Source organism: Protopterus annectens, chromosome 7.part0 (genome assembly GCF_019279795.1).
Source record: "Protopterus annectens isolate FY-2018-M chromosome 7.part0, PAN1.0, whole genome shotgun sequence".
Classification (NCBI taxonomy): domain Eukaryota; kingdom Metazoa; phylum Chordata; order Ceratodontiformes; family Protopteridae; genus Protopterus; species Protopterus annectens.
In genome coordinates this window covers 1,789,710,701-1,789,730,461 of record NC_056739.1, presented here as the reverse complement: position 1 = coordinate 1,789,730,461, position 19,761 = coordinate 1,789,710,701, and the positions used below count along the sequence as shown (strand labels likewise).

Sequence of the window (19,761 nt, the reverse complement as noted above, 5' to 3'; positions counted from 1 at the left end):
ATTTAATGGCACCATCATTGAGCCCGTCCCCTGTACCAAACTATTAGGTGTCACTATTGACCACAAGCTTACATTCGACATGCACATTGCCCAAACCATTAAGTCAGTTAACAAGAAACTTGGCTCTATGTACAGAATAAAGAACTTTCTCACTCCTCATGCTAAATTAACCATTGCACGAACCCATCTCCTTTCCACCTTACTATATGCCTCACCGATACTATCATTCCTCAACAAACGTGAGCTTAATAACCTCTCTACCACCTACCATCATATTGCCAGATTTGTAACAGGCACACCCTATCGTACCCACCATTGTCTCAACCTCAGGAAACTAGGCTGGCTGGAACTGCCCAATCTTCTTAAACTAAACCAACTCACCGAAGCATTCAAAATAATTAATCAGCCAGAGAATACCCCCTCGCTGTGCAAAATCCTGACCCCCTACACCAACTTAAGTAGCCTTCGATCCTCAAACAGTGTTCTGATACTAACCATCAAATCTAATAACAAGGGCGGCGATGCTCTCTATGCTAACTCCATTGGAAACCTATGGAATTCCCTTCCCAACAACCTCAGGCTCATGACCTCACTCAATCTATTCAAAACTAATCTCAGAGAATTACTTAAGTCTCAATGGTTATGCCCATGTTCCAACCCTGACTAATCCCAATAGGTCTATCAGTACCCAATCTCTCTTCTGCCTCTCAAGCTTTATCTAGTACTTCTCTACCTCCACATGTATCTATATCATTTGATCATCTTAAAAAATCCCTACCAAACTATCAGCTTGGATATTTAAATGTTGTTATTCGTGTTTTATTATATTAATTTAGTTTATTGTACCTAATTGTTTAGTGATACTACTGTTAAATGTGGGAGCTTTTCTCCCCGGGCCTCTACTGAAAAAGGACATGTATCCAGCTAGACTAGCTCGGTCAGCAAATGTAAAATAAAATAAAAATAAAATAAACTAAATCTGAGGCAGTCAGTGTGAAGGAACAGATTTCCAGATTTGTAACACCACCCTGGTCCACAAAGAGAAACTGATTGTAAATTGAGTTGGACTAGAGATATAAATTTTAACATATAGTTTTTTTATGCTACCAGAAAAATTGTAGAAGGATACACTAGTTGTGCTACACTTACCCTAAATTTAGATTTATCAAGGTTTATAAATCAGAAGGCAGGGGCTCATCTGGTGATGTACTTTGATATATTTGTATGTAGTGTACCAGTTTTGGTCCATGTTTAGATCAATTATAAGAGTTTCTTTTCCTTCTGGAAACAAGTGAGTAGGATTAGACCCTTCACCTCTTTTGCTGACAGTTCTCTGTGAAGACAGTGGTAAAAGAACGAGAGAGAGAGAGAAAGAGACTGGCCCAAGTACTGCTGCTGAAAAATTCTTCACTAGAGGATCTTCTGTAGGTGGGAAGAGAGTCCTTAAAAGGAAGGACAGATGTACAAGAAAGTAGGTAAAATGGTGCTGTAAAAGAGAGTGGAGAAAGTAGTAAGCAAGGATTTGGGAAAATGAAATAAAACTAGGAGGGACTCAGTAATGTAAAGCTGAGAAAAAAAGGAAAGGGAAAACAAAGTGCTACGGGCAACACCAAGAAATAGTTAATAGGGTTCAATGAGGCAGAGAGTTAGTTTAGGTCAAAAACCTGTGATTGAAGTAAGTGTATGCAGCTGAAATGGCATGTGAACTAAGGCGGCAGGAAGTAAAGAAAGAAAGAAATTAAGAACAATAAGGCTGTAATGCTGGGTTTGTGTTCTGTTTTAGTCAGTCCCTCATTTTTTCTTGGTAAAGCTCACATTTTGGGTGCATGTGCTCAGTGTTGGTGCCTAACTTTGTGTCATGCTAACTGCACAAGCATATCTATATCTAGCCCCTGAGACCTTCATTTATTTTTTGCTGCTCAAACATTTCTTATCTTGATCCTGACGCACATCAGTAAAACCTTCCCTTTTTAACTGCCTTGATTTACTTTAAATAAATACCCTCTGTTGCAAGAACTGCACTAATTCCCTGTATCATCTTCTGTAGTGGCATGAAATGAAGTACTGATGCATTGTGCTAACACTTGCACACTGCTTCCCAGAAACACTAAACAGAGGAACGTTTGAATTACCTCACCACTAGGGACTGCAGCTGACAGCTGCTTATGTGGGAACTTGACAGTAGGGTACTAAATGCATACAAAGTCCATGGCAGGAACTCTACAACAAGGACTGAAGCTGGGAAGGTAGGCTTGAGCATAGCTGTCCTACTATTATGTCTGTTAATGAAATGGCCTTATAGATGATACAAGTGCTGAAGTGTGAGGTTAAGCTTAAGCCTACCTCTCCAGAGATAAATCCATCTGTGAAATAACCATGTGGGTCTTGTAGGTGATGAGGCTGTCCTTGACAGACTTTAGCAAGCACCAGATGTTAAGTTGTCTATCTCACCTTCATTCTTGCTGGTTGGGATCGGAGCCGATCCTTGGCTCCGACTCGGCCATCTTCTATAGCTCGAGAGCTGTTACTGGCCCGAGGCTACCCCTTATCCCATGATGCCTAGCACTAGCTACCCAGATCTCGTTTGCCGCTTCAGCTGCGAGGTGTCATTTTTCTGGCTCAGGCTTGTATTAAGTTTCTTATAGAACTTTTTTCTACTAGAAATAGTCTTTTTCCTAGGGTTATTGTTAAATTTTAGTCTTATACTTGTATTAGCTAAGTGTGTAATTGTAGTTCCTTCCCTCTCCTTTAGAACTCGTTTAATTTAGAGAGTTCTCCCCCTCCCCCTCCTTATCCTTTTCTTGTCAGGTTAGCCGTTTAGGTTAGAGGCTTTCCTTCTACCTTCTTTTTAGACTAGCCGTTTGAGTTAGAGGCTTCCTATTAAAAAAAAAAAAAAAACTTTAGCTTTAGTCTGTAGTATACTGTGTTTTTTCTGTAGACTGTATATTGATTGTTAGCTATTGTAAGAGCTCGGAGATACCCTTCAAGATCCATCAGCTGAGGGGACTCAAGCTAAAGTGGCTTCCCAGCTGGCGACCCTTAATTCTGTAGTCAACCCCTCCATGAGGCTCATTTCCTATGCAGTCGATGGTGCGAGTATGGCCGCAGGTACAGGCATGATCCTTAGGAGACATGCATGGATGCGGCTGTGTAATTTTGTGTAACCCTTTAGAGCGTCATTCACCAACACCCCCTTTGATGGTTCCTTTCTTTTTGGACCACAGGTGAAAGACACTTTGACTAGGTGTGAGCAAGAAGGCAGGACTCTCTCTGCTGTGGGAGTCCGTTTTTCCACTCCTTCCAGACCATACCCCAAGGGTCAGAAGAGTGGTAAAATGTGGTTCCGAAAATCCCAGGGAGCCTCGCTTGACACACACAGCGATTTTTCCTCCAGGGGCAGAGGGGGAAACAACAACAACAGATGCCGCCCTCGTGGCAGAGGGTGTCCACAGAACCAGGGCAACAGAGAATCCTTCTCTGAGAAGCCCTTTCAGCATCCCTGAAGGGTTGCCCGGCTGCCCACCTCTGGAGGCAGTGGGGGGAAGACTTTCACTGTATCCAAAAGCCTGGCAAAATTTAACGCAAGACAAATGGTTACGGTCAATTATATCTGGAGGTTACAAAATTCCCTTCTCTCAACCCCCCTTACCTTCAAGCAAATCCCTTCCAGATGTTCCACCCAATCTGAGGGATCAAGCAGTCATATAAGTTTCAAAGCTGCTAGAAAAAAAAGAGTCATCCAGGAAGTCCCTGCAGACCAACACGGATCCGGAACTTACTCAAGGTTCTTTTTGGTACCAAAAAAGACAGGGGACTGGAGACCAATTCTGGATCTCAGCAGACTAAACAAGTCTGTTCAAAGAACAAAGTTTCGGATGGTCACGCTGCAGTCCATTCTACCCTTTCTAGGTCAGGACAATTGGATGTGCTCCATAGATCTTCAGGATGTGTACTATCACATCAAAATAGACAGGTGCTCCAGGAGATTCCTTCACTTCCGGCTGGGAGCCAGTCATTACCAGTTCAGAGCTCTGCCCTGTGGTCTCACCACAGCCCCCCAGGGTGTTCACCAAATGTATGGCAGTTGTCATGGCTCACCTGAGATGTTGAGGATTCCAGGTGTTTCCATATCTAGACGACTGGCTCCTCACTGCTACTACCAGGCATAAACTTCTGCAAGCCAGGGACTACACAATCACAATCTGCTCCCAGCTAGGCATCACAATAAACTTCAAAAAATCTGCCTTGTTGCCCTCTCAATCTATCACCTATATAGGAGCAGACTTAGACACAAGGAACATGTCCGCAAGGCTACTGCCAGACAGGGTGTCTACAATTCGCCAGCAAGTACAAATTCTAATGCAGAGCAAATGATCCAAGTCAAGTTCGTCCTTCAAACTCTGAGTTCCATGGCAGCTGCAATTCTTCTGATCCCTCTGGCCCGCTTTCACATGAGAATCCTTCAGTGGCTTCTGTTCACACAGTGGTCTTTCCAACAGCTGCCCATGTCTCACATGATCATGATTACAGAAGCATGCAAAAGGCACCTTTCCAGGTGGATGGTCTCCCCACTAGTGTCTCAGGGCAGACCCTTCAATCATCCCCCTCCGGTTGCCACAGTGACCACAGACTCCTCCCTGATAGGGTGGGGAGGCATTATCAGGGCAGGATAGTCCAAGGCACTTGGCAGCCTCATGAGCACCATCTGCATATAAACGTCCTAGAAATGAGTGCCGTGCTCCTAGCGTTGCAAGCTCTTCAGGACTCTTTCCCTTCTGGGACCATTTAAATTCAAACGGACAACATGTCAGTGGTGTGGTACATCAACAAGCAGGGCGGAACCAGGTCCTACCCCCTATGTCGAGAAGCACTCAGACTCTGGCACTGGACAATTTACTCCCAACGATTTCTGATTGCGATGCACTTCCCTGGGAGGTCCAACGTCATAGCGGACAGGCTCAGCAGAGCTATTCTCATGCCTCACGAGTGGTCTCTGAATCAGGTAGTTGCAGATCTGATCTTCCGCAAATGGGGACAACCTTGCTGTGATCTTTTTGCCACCCTATTCAACAGCAAATACAGCAACTACTTCTCCCTTCTTCCGCTTCCAGGTCACTCTCCCAGAGACGCTGTAGTCCACGATTGGCCTCAGGGACTTCTTTATGCCATACCTCCGTTTCTCCTGATACCGAAACTCATACAGAAAGCTATACCGTTGGGTTGCAAAATGATCCTCATTGCCCCCTACTGGCCTCAACAGATATGGTTTCCATTCCTGCACCATTACCTTCTCGAGCAGCCCTGGACTCTGGATCCGATTCCAGACCTACTGATTCATCAATCAGGCGGGCAGCATCATTCCCTCCAAATACTCCAGCTCACAGCTTGGTTTTTCCACTTCCAACCTTAGCCAGGCTTCCCAGCATTTCCCCGGCCGTGCGTGAGATTATTGTCTCCTATCACAAGTCCGCAACTAGAAAAACTTATGCTAGCAAATGGAAACGTTTTTCTTGTTGGGCAGAGGCTAGGAACATAGATCCCTTTTCAGCCCCAGTCCACAAAATTTTGTAGTTCCTAGCACAACTTTTTCATTCTGGGTCCGCTTCTGCTACAATCAGGGTACAATTGGCGGCCATTTCTAACTTTCATGTTGGGTTGTCTAATTCAAACATTATGTCTCATAAGCTCTGTAAACCCTTTCTAAGAAGGACTACTCTCCTTAGAGCTCCAGTGAGAGATCCCCCTCCTCCTTGGGACCTTAATTTGGTACTAACCTCCTTAATTATGCCCCCCTTTGAACCTGCAGTGTCCTGCTCCATTAAGTTTCTATCTTGGAAAACACTCTTTCTGGTAGCTATTACTTCAGCCAGACGTGTCTCTGAACTTCAGGCACTATGTGTTCGTCCTCCATACTTGGTTTTTCATAAGGACAGGGTTGCTCTTAGGACTAATCCCTCTTTCCTTCCGAAAGTCTGCTCAGAAAATAATTTAAACCAATCTATAGACCTTCCTGTGTTTTTCCCTAACCACACCAACAAGGCAGAATGCAAATTACACCAATTGGACGTTCATAGACAATTGCGTTTTTACTTGCATAGGACTAAGGATATAAGGAAGTTGGACCCAACTACTCCTTTCCTACGCTCTAGGCAAACAAGGTCTCCCAGTTTCCAAAGTGACCCTAATCAGGTGGTTGTCTCACATTATTACCTTCATTTATCAATTGAGAAACAAAGAGTTGCCTATCAAACCGAAAGGTCATTCTACTAGGGCTTTGGCCACCTCTGTAGCCTTCCAATCTAGGTTGCCCATGGATTCTATCTGTGCAGCTGCTACGTGGCAAATCCTCATACTTTTATTTCTCATTACAAGCAAGATATGGTCTCCAGGAGCAGAGCTGACTTTGGTTCCACTGTTCTGAAGAGTCTGTTCCAATGAGCCACCCAGGATTGTAGGTGCTAGGGACGCTGTCCCAACCAGCAAGAATGAAGGCGAGATAGACAACTTAACATAAAGAAGTTATGTACCTACCATAACGTTCCATGTTAGTTGTCTTCATCTCACCTTCCTTCTTGCGTCCCACCCTCCGTCCCCCTGTCCTATCGGATCGAGAGGAGTTTTGGTTTCACTGGCTGAGTGTTCTCTGGTTTGTTTCCTCTACTGACTTAGAGAGTATGACAGGCATGCTCAAGCTGTTTCTTGGACAGGTTGATTCTCTGGCTAGGTCTGGGGTTAGCTATTACAAACGAGATCTGGGTAACTGGCGCTAGGCATCATGGGATAAGGGGTAGCCTCGAGCCAGTAAACCGCTCTTGAGCTATAGAAGATGGCCGAGTCGGAGCCGAGGATCGGCTCCGATCCCAACCAGCAAGAAGGAAGGCGAGATGAAGACAACTAACATGGAACGTGTTATGGTAGGTACATAACTTCTTTTTCTCCCTACTTGTAGCCAGTAATGGGCCCACGGGAGCCCAGTGGAAGGTTGTGTTAGGTTAGTAATGCTGCCTAACCTTCTATTGTGTGGTCGAAATTCAGAGCTGGCTGGTCTGGTTTTGTAACTTTGTTCTTCAAGTCCGCTGGCCACAGGTTGAGGGTACTCCACTCCTATGATCTGCCAGGCATAGCTAATTATTGTACCCCCCCACAGGGGGAGAGCTACCAGGTTATCTGCATCAGGACTTATGGTTCAAGACCTAGAAAGAGAGGAAGAATTTAGATAAATGTGATATTACAGTTTGTGGCTTGACATTTGAAAAGTGATTATGTAAAGCAAAGCATCAGTGACGTATGAATGGTTTATGTCATTTTGTTTTCCTGAAAACATTATTTTTTTAATGCAGCCTTTAATAAAAAATATATACAAAGCAAATGTTTTAGCTGGATAGGTCATCCTTCACCGACCAGATTATAAAAATGTCAATATACATATTGGCAAGGGACACATACATACAGACCGATGGGGCAATACAAGTCATTGAGGACAGCAATAAATCATTTGAAACATGAGGAGAATGTTCTGGATACCTCTTGTTGAGAACAGAATGTTTTGTACTGATAAAGCTGTGATTAATGATTCACTGAGCTCAGTCTCTGGACTTTTGATTTTTTGCGATCTTCACAACAGTTTTGTAATGGAATGTTGTCAAGAGGATCCCAGTGTTATCTATTTTATCATCAAAGCATGTTAAACATAAAGTATGTTGTTGCTAGTTACTACACTCTCCCACACATTGACAGCACATTGCAGTTCGTAGTTTTATGTAGGCGTCTATACCTTTAGTGTGCAGGTGAAGTCCACAGGGTAGTAAGTAATGGGCTTGATATGTACATGTGGCCTTAAGATGATTCTGCTATAATGTGTGTGACAGTAATGCCTGATTTCTGTGGAAGTTTGTTTCTCCTCAACGCATCATCTGAACTGTCTTTGTCTTGTTCCAGGTCTGAGTGCATCAACAAGTTTGCCTCTGTCTTTGGTACCATGCCCCTTAAAGTGGTGGAACACAGAGCTGACCCAGTCCTTTACAAAGATGACTTTCCTGAAAAACTGAAGAGCTTTCCTAACATTGGTAGTCTCTAGGGCACATCCTGTTAAGTTTCACACCAGTCTGCTGAACCAGAGCCAGGAGTAAGCATTCATTACAAACTGGGCCCAGAGGTGTCAGTACAGAAATCGAGTTTGACATGAATGTTTTATGGACCACTTTTTTCAGCTTTTCAGTTTTTCAATAAAAATGTACAAAACGTTTTATGACAGTATGTTTGTAGTGTGAGCAGTAGCTTTGCACTGTGTGTAGGAAAAGTTTTTTTTATACAGTTATCACAAAATATTCTGATGTTGAAAACATTCAAGTAGATGGGACTCGTGCATAAAGTTATATTTTGCAATTTGCCTGTCATTCGTCCCTTCATGTGAAAAACACAGTAATAAACATTAGCTCTTGAAAGTTGTACTCCAGTAAGTCAGCAAACTGTGTTCATGCATGGCTTATTTTTTAAGTAACAGCTCACAGGGCAACTAATTTGAATTGCTGCGGGAAAAAAAGACTGTCCCCATCTGCACCTGAACATAAATATCATTCAAATATCTGTTAATGATTTTGTGTAATTGAGAGTTTATTTCTCTTTCTAGAAGTCCATGCCTTGTTCTTTTTACATTTGCTGTAGAAGTCCACTCATTTCTTACTGATAATAAGGAAGTGACATACAGTCAAGGCATATTGTAATTATTGAATATGTTTTATGGCCCACTAGGCACATTGCATACAAATAGTTCCCTTTCATAAGGGAATATGCTACTGGATTTACTCTGTAGACAGCAACAACAAAGGCCAGGCACACTAGTGACTCCAGGCCTCATAGATTCAAAGCCATTGTTAGTTTTTAAGTATCTGCACTGGTGTATTTCATGGAGTCCTTGCCCAGTAGATCTTCCCGTATATTTTATTTTGACCAGAAAGCACTACTCTCATTTTAATAGAGCCAATTACATATTTATTTTCTGAGGGAAATGGTAGTGGAAATTACTGGGCAGGCCTCATTGTATATTTATAGTGTCACTGAATATTTTTGAGCCACCAGCAGTAACAGGTGAACTGTCTTCCCCCTACTCTGAACATCAGTCATTAGGTAGAGAACTGTCCCTGGTCAGGATGCTGGACTATCATAGTACACAGACAAACACACACACTTACTTTAGAGGATTACCATTTGTGTCTATCAGCATACCTTTGTAATGCAAAAAGAAACTGAATGGCTAGTGATATCTTGTAATGGTTCCATGTTATAAACCTGGGTGAAATTAAAACAGAACACTGAATTTACCTTGATGGTCTTCTCTTGACCTAGGGAGCACTGTTAAAAGGAGATTTCAGTATTGTTTAAAATCAGTTGCATAATTAAATGTTTTTTCATATTGACTTTACAGTATGCTTGTACTATTTTAGATCGTTTTTGCTGTAGTTTCCAGTATATGTATCATTTTTGTGTGTCCCTAGTCCAATGTAGTTCATCCTGCTTTGGAGCTTAGTCAGATAAGCAGCCCATTTGGGAAAGCTTTTCCTTATTACTAATCGTATTTTGTTAGCGGCATTTTATACTGTGTAATTTAGAATGGTTGTACACCTGATCATATAGTTTAGGGCACATGCTGTGGTGTAAACAAATCCCACACGAAGGCTGTCATAGTCTCTACATTTTCTGTTCAGACCATATGCATGATACTGTGACTTCTAGGGCCTGTCAGGGATACATCTAAAACTGTTAGGAGAAGGGAACATTCCCTGCAAAACTGGTTAGATTAGAGACTTAAAGTCTTGATTCATATTGCCATGGTGTCTTCCATTTCATGTGCCATCTTGGATAACATGACTGAGAAGTGATTTAAAAAGTGATCTAAGGAAAAGGCAGTCAGGGACCTGAGTGATGCAACAATAACCTACGGCCCCCACTCAGCATGTGGTGTGGGTCCAACACAGGTGCTTTTACAGCCTCTGGCCCTTGTGTCTTGGGTATCTCGGGTCTCTGGCAAAATCTGTTTGGAGATTGACATGGTTCCAGATAAGGGCATGTCCCACCAAACCAGGAGCCCTTACAAGGCCATGGGAGCCTGTGGCCAAAGTGTATTTTGTTATGTCAGGAGAAGATGGTGTACCCAGTGCTCTAGTCAGAGATGATTTGTAGAGTCCATCTGTGGATGTCTATGAATCCCATCTTCAGTCCCTGGCCACCAAGGTGATGACCCCAGTTAAGAGGATGCTGAAGCTCAAACATGGGTCACCCATCTCCTTGCAGTTGCCTCCCTGCCACCCAAGCTGCGTCCTAGAAATTGAACTTCTGGGCTCAAGGAGTTTCTTTAGAGCCTGCAGTTAAGTTTAGATGAACTCTGTGCAGACTGTATGGAAATAGACTTCTAGCCCCCCACCCCTGCCCCTAAGAATTTTGATAAGTTTCTCCAGAGTCAAGGAATCCCACTATCTTCTTTACACTAACCCTGTGACAAATTCAGAAGAGGTGTCTGTGGAGCCAGAGGAGGGGTTAAAACTGGTACCTGCTGTCAGTACTCTAATGATAAGTGACAAAGCGCTCGACTGGTTTCTGAAGAAAGTTTACATGGCTGCTGTTCTGGTCTTCACAGTAATTGTTAGACACATAGAACCATATTTCAAATTGCATCTAGACTAGATGAAGGAGAAAACTGGAGAGGTGTCTTATGGGGATGTAAGGGAACATTTGTTGGACCTACTCAGACAATCAGTAATGTGGCCTAGCACTCTGTGTGATTGTAATGTAGTGGATACAGTATCTAGAGTGACAGCTATGGGATCACAGGTTAGGAGATGGCCCAGATTGAGGCTACAGATATTCCCTGAGGATGCCAAAGGGCAGCTCCTTAATGCTTCCCTGGATAAGGAGTTTCTTTTTGGTAATCACACTGGTTGGATGTTCAAAAACTGGAAGAAGAGTGTGTACTTTGCAGTCCACTCCTCCATGCTTAGGTATGACCGACATTGCCCATTTAATTCTGGTCCTGCTATCGCAGCCAGGGAAAAGGTAAGTAAGTAAAGAATAAATGGGGGTAGTATAAGAGAAAATGACAGGGAGTCTAGAAGTTGAAGTCTAGGGACCCCTTAGACCCTGTATCCCCTAGGAAAGAGCCATAACTGCATGAAACTAGGTTGAAATGCCATACCCCAGCCTTTTCCCCAACCTATCCCACCCAGCCCTAAACTAGCAGGAAGGGTAACCAGATCCACTGGATACTTGGAAAGCAAGACAATAGACAAATGGGTGCTGCATGTAATATCTCAGGGTTACAAGCTACAGTGCATAAGAAGACCAAAAATGTCAAGCATTCACCCCTTACCAATGAACAACTGTCTCTGCTCCTCCAGTTCTGCAAAAGCTTTTACAATTGGAAGTTATATAACCTTTATCAAAATAGCACCAGAACTGGGGATTCTACTCAAAATTATTCCCAGTGCTTAGAATGTAAGATATACTGAAGCCCATCCTGGATCTGTCAGTGCTAAATACCTATCTCAAGGTCCCAATGTTCGGAATGCTGACATTGCTAGCCCTCCTCCCACTCCTTTTCCTTCAGGCTATGATTGTTACCCTGTTTCTGAAAGATGCTTATCTTCATATTCCTACCAACAGGTGCTTTCTTAAATCTGAGGTGTGAGAGTCCCATTGTCAGGTTGCCTCTTTGCCATTTGGATTGGCTACTGCACCCATGGTCTTTACAAATTTCATGTTTCCAGTAATGCCTTATTGCAGACTCTTGGACATTCACATTTACCCCTATCTGGATGACTGCTACATTAGGCATCATCCTAGGAGGAGGAGGTGGAGAGGGCTCTGCAATTCATTGTGGGCTGTCTTCAAAACCTAGGGCTTTAATTCAGCATCCCTAAGTCAAAAAGCACCCTTTCCAATAAAATATTTCTTGTATCTTTATGGGATTCCAGCAACCAGAGGGACTATCTCCAAGCAAGACAAGATGGAATCTTAGCTCAGTACGTCTAGCAGATGGTTTGAGAAGCAGTGGTTACAGTTGGGGAATTCTGAGAACAAGGATTCATGGCCTTCATATTTCTGATGGTTCCCTTGGCCAGACTGCACATGAGAAAGTTGCATGGAACCAAAATTCATAATATCTGGAGATGATGATTCCTTAACTATCCCGATATCTTTAAAGAACTGTAATAGTGATCTAACCAAGTCAGAATTGCCCCTCAAGCAAAAAATCCCACAGTCGGACACTAATCACAGATGCTTTAGGCCTGGTATGGGGTTTGCTCAGTAGACCTCAGAGTACAAGATACCATCGAATGTGATATAGGAGCAAACTACATAGGAAAAAAAATGGGAATTGTGTGAACAATACATACAGGGCAGGAATGAGGTTTAAAAAGAAGGCAGAACTTAAATGAGCTGTGTAATGTTTGACTGAAAACAACTGGGTGGATTATAAGTGATGTCTAATTTTGCAATTGGGAGTCTGTCAGTATGGTTTGTGATGTAAAATGCTTGCAATTAGGATTGTGTCCACAATTCTTAGCGAGTTGTTCATTTCAGGCCTAGTGTATGCCTTTGTGCATCTCAGCCATTTTCAGCCTGTAGACCCCCCCAGTGCATCCGTGCTCACTGTTAAACAAATCCTGAAGTGAACCCTTTTTTCTGAGATGACTTCAAAAAGCTACTGATTTATAGTGATTTGGGAGATGAGCACAATTAAGTAGCAAGAAATTTTAAGTTTGCTTAAAAGTGTGCATGGCTAGGCATCTTATGATCCTCGTGATTGCTTGTCTGGTATGTTACTATGATCATGTGATCCTCCACTGGAATTGAACTATACTTAGGAAAAGCTGACTCAGTCCCCTTCTGAGCCTGCTGCCTCATCTTCCCTCAAACATATAGCAGGGAAAGCTGCTTTACTACTGGTTATCATCTTGGCTATAAGAATTTCAGAACTACAGGCCATCATGTGCAGAGAGTCCTTTTTAGTCTTCCTTAAGGTCAGGGTCAGTCTTTTAATGAGGCCCATATTTATGCCAAGGGCAGGGATGGAGATCTCCCTCAACCAATTTATCCAGCTCCCCATTTCCTCCCTAACTCTCAGAACAAGATGAAAGAATTCTTTGTTTGTTAGATGTGCACAGACAGCTAAGATGCTGAGTAGAAAAGAACAAGAACATCAGAATTTCCGATCAATTATTTATGTCCTTTGCTTAGAAGAAGGAGGTGAATTTAGTTTCTTGCCAGATAGTTTGTTAGTGTCAGGCACATTACATTTTGTTGTGACACGCCCGTCATGGAAATAAGTTTGAATGGACCATAAGTGCATGTAACCCTAAGGGTACAATACCCACTCTTGAGGCAGCTTTCTGGTCATCAATCTACATTTCTTACAAGCACTATGGGCTAGACATTGCTTCCAGAGCTAGAGCTGAGTTTGCAACTGCCATTTTGCAGGACTTGCTGCAGCCCATCCTTACTAATCTGTTCACTTTCCTAGCCTACTCAAGTATCGGAATTATCCAAGTAAAAAGACATACAGCAATAATGATCTATATGAAGAACATGGTGCAGTTGTCTAGGAACTTACCATAACAGCAGATGTTTGTGTAGATCACTGTTGCTATACTAGTTCCCCCATTGTGCCCCTCCTCTCTTCTTGTTCTTCCTGGGCTGTAATGTGATACCTATCAGTAAACAGCTACCTCTTCTTCACCCCTTTCAGGACCTATGGCTTGGTGTGGACTGGATAGTTTTGGGAAACCTAACATTTTAATCCAGAGCGTACAGTAATTTGTCCCTGTTTGGCTAGAACTCTTCTGACCCTACTTAGGGTCTAGCAGGTAGCAGGGTGGATACCCTGAGGTTGTAGGTTCATACTCAATTGTTGACCCACTGGACCATTTTGTAGCCTAGCCAACAATCCCATCAGTTTACCATGAATTAATATTTAGACTGTGATTTAGTTTTGGCCCTTTTCCATTAGAAACAGAAGGGACATAGTGGAGGTGTACTTAATTAAAAATGCCCATTCAGTTATCCAGATTATGCTTCTGATCAAGAAAGTTGAAAATGGTGTGGGTAGATGCAATATTTATACAGGGAACATCATGATTACCTTAATTTGTACATGTTCACTCATCCTAGAGTATGGAAGGTTACGGAACTGTGGAAGATGGTCGACTTGTCAGGCCTTCTGCAGCTGAAGTCCCAGTTGTAAGAACCACTACAGCAGTGATCTACTGTTATGTTAAGTTCCTACACAATTCTGATTTTCATGATATTGAATTTTGAACAGGAAATTTGTCCAGGCAGTAGAAGTTCTGTTTTATGTCAACCAAAAGAATAAGTCATAATTTGAACAGGAAAGGTGTTCAGGCAGTAGGAATTTTGTCCTGTGCACCCCACAAAAATAAGTGGCTATTGACAATCTGTCTGTTTCTCAGATACCCTTCAAACATTTTATTTTTGCATGTTTGTTTATTTTTCATATTTATTATTAAATTGGGGTATACCATGCAAGAGGTTAATTTGCTGTTCTCCTACCATAGCTGCTGTAGATTAGATTAATATTTGCAGTGAGTGTAACATTGCATAAAAATGAAAATAAGATAGCAAGTGATAAAGGTTCTCATATTGTCCTTGCTATGCTAACTACTCGAGAAGAGTAAATTAAATAAATACAGCTTGCAATAAAGTTGGATGCTTTTTCCATACAAGTTGGCATTTATTTACATGGGAAACTGCAAATCTTTTTAGCAGTTATGTAGGGATGGCATTTCTCAATAAAAATTGAGTTTTTATGACCTACAATTTTTTAAAGGTTAAAACGTCATTTTTGTCATGTTCTGAGTCTGTGAAGAAGAAACAATATGCCATTAAATTACGTGTGTGGGTTAGCGGGATTGCTGCATTTGGTTATCACTTGTCTACTTGTGTATTCAAATCTGGTTCACACTTTTTGATATAATTGTTAAGAGTCTTTGCAAGGCAAACACAGTGGATTAGTGAACTTGGGTAAAGTTAAGTATATTGCTGCTTTCTTATTTATTGCAACCTTTTCCCTTGTGATATGAAAAGAAGGACTAGTTTTGCCTTGCCCTGTGCAATTCAAACCTTATAACAGATCAATACCAGCGTTTTGTGGGTAGTTCCCTCCACTTAAGAATGGAATCTCCTGCTGCTGCCCATCCTGCCCTGTGCAATTCGAACCTTATAACAGAGTATGCTGCCACTATTATATCTAAGCCTTGTACAGATTTTGTCTTATTAACACTAGCCTCCCTCCTGTTTATGTCAGTGACTAATGAGCACACAAGCTCCCCCCCAAATATATTTCTTCTACCCTGGTAATTCTGTACTTTTTTCCAACAAAGTAGTCACAAATCCAGATTTTACCACAATTGGCAACAGCGCTGCAACTAACAATTGCGCCTGTACTAACCTGCTGCTTTCTGAGACAACTGATAAGTTTTTTTTCTCATTTTGGCCACCTCCATTCCCAGGTTACTTCTTTCTTAGTTGTATTAAATGTATCACATTACTGTAACCCTCGATCTACGTCCCTAATGCACTCCTATGCACATTGTACGCACCCTTTCATATAGTCCCACCCCTCCTTGTAATTCCCAAACTTACATAATGGCCTTTTCCTCTGGGCACCATTTTAAAAGGAAAAACAACAAGGTTAACAGAACCTCCTGGCCCCTACTGAATCTGCGGCATCCAAGGCTCATTATTCAACAGCTGTCTCGTGCTGTAAGCACTCTTTTGTATTAAAAAAAAAAAAACATGGATAAGAAGTTATATGCTATAATTTGTATATATTTTACTCATGGCTTCCTCACTATAATATTGCTTCTGACTGGTTTTAAAGTTTAATCCTTGCTCTACACCAACAGCCGCTAAAGGTGTTATCAGATTTGATTAACTAGAGCGATTTTGTTGTTTGAGTAATATACAATGTAACCATAAAACTACTCTTGCCTCTCTGTATATTTAGAAGTACAGTAGTTGTGTTTTACCTCCCAAGAACTGTAAGAAGCATTTCTGTGTTAAACTGTTACAAGAGCGTCTTCTTCTAAAGCTCTGAGAGTGTACTAATTTGGATCTATGAGTAGCTTTTCATTATTGCTGTTTCCATTGCTGATTTCTGCATCTTTTCTGCATCTTTAGATAGTCTTAGCGTATGGGAATTTTGTGTATTTCTCGTACATTGTAAACTCTTAGTTAGTTATTGCCGCTAATGTTAAATATGGCATTTTTCTTTGGGATATGGAAAGTCACATTCTTGTGCTGTTTACTCTAGTATCACTCTTGCTGTAACTTTATTTACCTGAGACTACCATAGTGAGCTACTTGGAATATCTAGTATTCGCTGCTTTTTGATTTTGCAACTGCAGTTTGTTACCGCTCACAACTTTAAATTTTTTTTTACCCCACCCCCTTATGCTCTCTGCTGTTGGAACCCTCCCCATAGCTCTGACTCACCTCCTATTTCTCACTCTTTTTTTTTTTTTTTTTTACAGTTAATACCAACGTTTTGTGGGTAGCTCCCTCCACTTAAGAACAGACGCTTGTGCTACTGCCCATCCTGCCCTGTGCAGTTCAGACCTTATAACAGAGTACGTTCCCACTGTTATATGTAAGCCTTGTACAGATTTTATTTTATTAATACTAGCCTCCTGTTTATGTCAGTGACTAATGAGCACACAACTTCCCAAGATTCGGCCCCCACCCCCCTAAATATATTTCTACTACCCTGGTAAAACTGTACTTTTTTCCAACAAAATAGTCACGCATCCAGATTTTACTACAGTTGACAACAGCACTGCAATTAACAATTGCACCTGTACTGACCTGCTGCTTTCCGAGACTTTTTTTCTCATTTTGACCATCTATATTCCCGGGTTAGCCCCGCTCCATTTGCCCTCCATATGCTCGGGCTCTCTTCGCTCCCCTACTCTACCCGTTTTCTCACCCACCCCCACTTTAATTACTTTTATACCTATCCAAAACACTACTTCCCTCAACCTATCCACTTCCCTCTTTCATGTAGACAACTTCACCTTGCCATTACCCCACCCCCTACACTGCATATTAAAATCAGTACACTTTTCAAACTAACTCTAGCCCACCTCTCCCTACCCTTTGCCTCAGCTTACCAACATATATACCTACCATGCCCCCCTACTACTACTTAAAAGCCTATACTGTCCTACCTTACTTTCTCTACTCCACGTATAACTCCACCTCCCTCCAAACATACCACATCAGACACCAGCACTCCCCCACTCTCCCACTGACGTCCCATTGCTGTTAGTCCCAGTTAGTCTCTTACAGGCCACAATTTTATAGTAACTCTACCTCTTTCCTTATCACCTTCAAACACATTCAGACACATCATCCCAACCACCATACTATGACTATACTAAGTTAATTAACAAGATAAAGAATCTTCTGTTACATTCCTTGACACAAATTAAGCTCCAAGCTGACATCCACACTAACCCAGGACCAAGTAATTTATCACCCTGCCAACACTCCTCTCCCAACATTCTTCTATCCAGTCTGCTTCACACTCCCATCCCTACCGCCCTCTCCCAAACATCTGTACCACTGACCTACTTTTTACCAATTTCAATTTGCGCAGCCTCTTAAATAGGTTCATAGGTAGGTACTAGGCTATCTGCCCGAGGGCATTTATAAGCCTAGCCAGAGTGTGTTGGCTTTTGCCACCCCATTGATTAATTAACCGATCCTCTGTCAAGCAGAGCCAATGAAGTGATCCCAGGGGTTTATTTTCTGTTACCCAAACACTCGTCAAGGTTTGTTAGTGAGGGGCTCTGCCTGATGTAATTTGGAATTTTGTTCCAAAGCATGGGGAGTCTCTGTGACAGGAATCTATCCCTCCAGCATGTTCTATTTATTGTTGTGGTGAGGTTTAGCTCATTAGAGTGGGTGGCTCGCATTGACTTGGATTTCTTTAGGTGGAGCATGTCCATCAATTCTGAGTTGGACATGCTTTGTAAGTCAGGCAGAGCTCACCTCTGAGTAAGCGATATGCCACTGAGTACAGCCGGAGCTTTTTCAGTCAGGCTGCATAGGACATATGTTTGAGGCCAGTAATCCTCTTGGTGAGGTACTTTTGTGGTCTCTCCAGCTGTTGGAAGTGTCTTGTAAGGTACATACCAAATGGGGCATTGTACTCTATGATGGGTCTGATGAGTGACGAGTAGAAGGGCACTATAACCTCTTAATTTCTAGATGCAAACCCTTTAGTAATTAGATGGTCCACATAGAAGGATTTCCAAACTACTTTGACAACATGATTGTCAAAGGAGAGATTACGATCTACCTGGGTCCCCAGATCTCTTATTACCTCTTCTGTATTAAAGGGGCAGCCACCTATGTGGTAATTCGTGTTTTGTTTTTTCCAAATGGGATGACTATGCATTTTTTGGCATTTAGCTTGAGGCCATGACTTTGACACCAGGTGTCCATCTCAGTAAGGCTATTTTGGAGGATGTCTGTATCAGCCAGAGAGTCAATTATGGCTCTCAGTTTGCAGTCATTGGCGAACTTGGTTAGCCATAGTCCTCCTGTGTTTGCCTGTACTTCTGAGAAGTGTATGCCAAACAGTAGGGGTCCCAGGACCGAGCCTTGCGGGACACCACTTGTGACTAGTTTAGAGTCGGACCTGGAGCCCGCTATTCTTACCGTGTGAGTTCTGTCTGTAAGCCAGTTGGCAACCCATCTCGTGACGTAGGGGTTTATGTTCAGGCTGATGAGTTTTTCTGTAATACCCGAGTTGGGGAATGGTGTTGAAAGCCTTGGTGAGGTCAAGGTAGGCTGTGTGAACAACCTTTCCCTCATCTATGGCCTTGGTGACTGTCTTGAAGAAGTGAACCAGGTTTAGTAGGCATGATCTGCCCTTAACAAAGCCGAACTGGGTCGGGTTAAGTGTTTGGAGGTTCCCAATGTCTTTGTTAATGAGTTCCATGATGATGCGCTCCCTAGCCGTGCAGACCAGGCTAGACAGGCTTATGTGGCGATAGCTACCAGGGTCAGTTGTGGCCCCTTTGTGGAGTGGAATAACCATTACTGTGCACCATTCTATGGGCACATAGCTTGTGGAGAGGCTGAGGTTGAACAGCGTGTTTAGGTGGGGGGTTAATTTGTTCTGTAGTTTGAGAGATGCCGCATGGGACACCCTCTGGCCCCATTGATGCTGTGTTTTTGGCTTTTGAAATGGCTATTTTCACCTATGCATCTGTGATTTCTGGGACACTACACTTTTCCGGTATTGTTGTGGGCCCTTTTGGAGGTGAGAGAGGGGTGAAGTTTGCACTGATTCTATCTGCCAGGATGTTGGCCATATCAGTAGGTTCAGTATATTTTGTGCGAGTTGCCACTCAGATTCTTAACATAGCTAAAGAAGGCTTTGTGGTTATCTTTTTTTATCCTTGGCTTTTTTCTTTCGAAGTTAGCCATGGATGATTTCATGAGGGACCTTAGTTTCTTACTGATACTGATAAGGGAAGTCTTTCCTTCTTGGGATTTGCTTTTTTTCTGAACTAGTTTCCTCCTTCTATTGTATAGACTGTTTTTGGCAGGGGTCCACCAGACTGGTTTCCTTCTCTTAGAGGAGTGAGTCTTGGTTTTGCTAGGGCTGGCACGATCCATGCATCCTTGTAGGTGCTCATAGTGCATTTGTAAAGGTTTCTGCATCTTGGGCAGTGTTAT

At 42.5% G+C, this 19,761-nt stretch overlaps 1 protein-coding gene across 2 annotated transcripts in view; it reads left to right on the top strand.

Annotated features, from left to right (window-relative positions):
* EXT2 (exostosin glycosyltransferase 2) overlaps nt 1–9,320 on the top strand; it is a 1,719,054-nt gene extending 1,709,734 nt beyond the window's left edge. For both annotated transcript variants that reach the window (XM_044078315.1, XM_044078314.1), the window contains exon 14: nt 7,939–9,320. In XM_044078315.1, the coding sequence (XP_043934250.1) occupies nt 7,939–8,077 (139 nt within the window). In that variant the 3' untranslated portion in view covers nt 8,078–9,320. The remainder of the gene's footprint in view (nt 1–7,938) is intronic.
* The last annotated feature ends 10,441 nt before the right edge of the window (nt 9,321–19,761 follow it).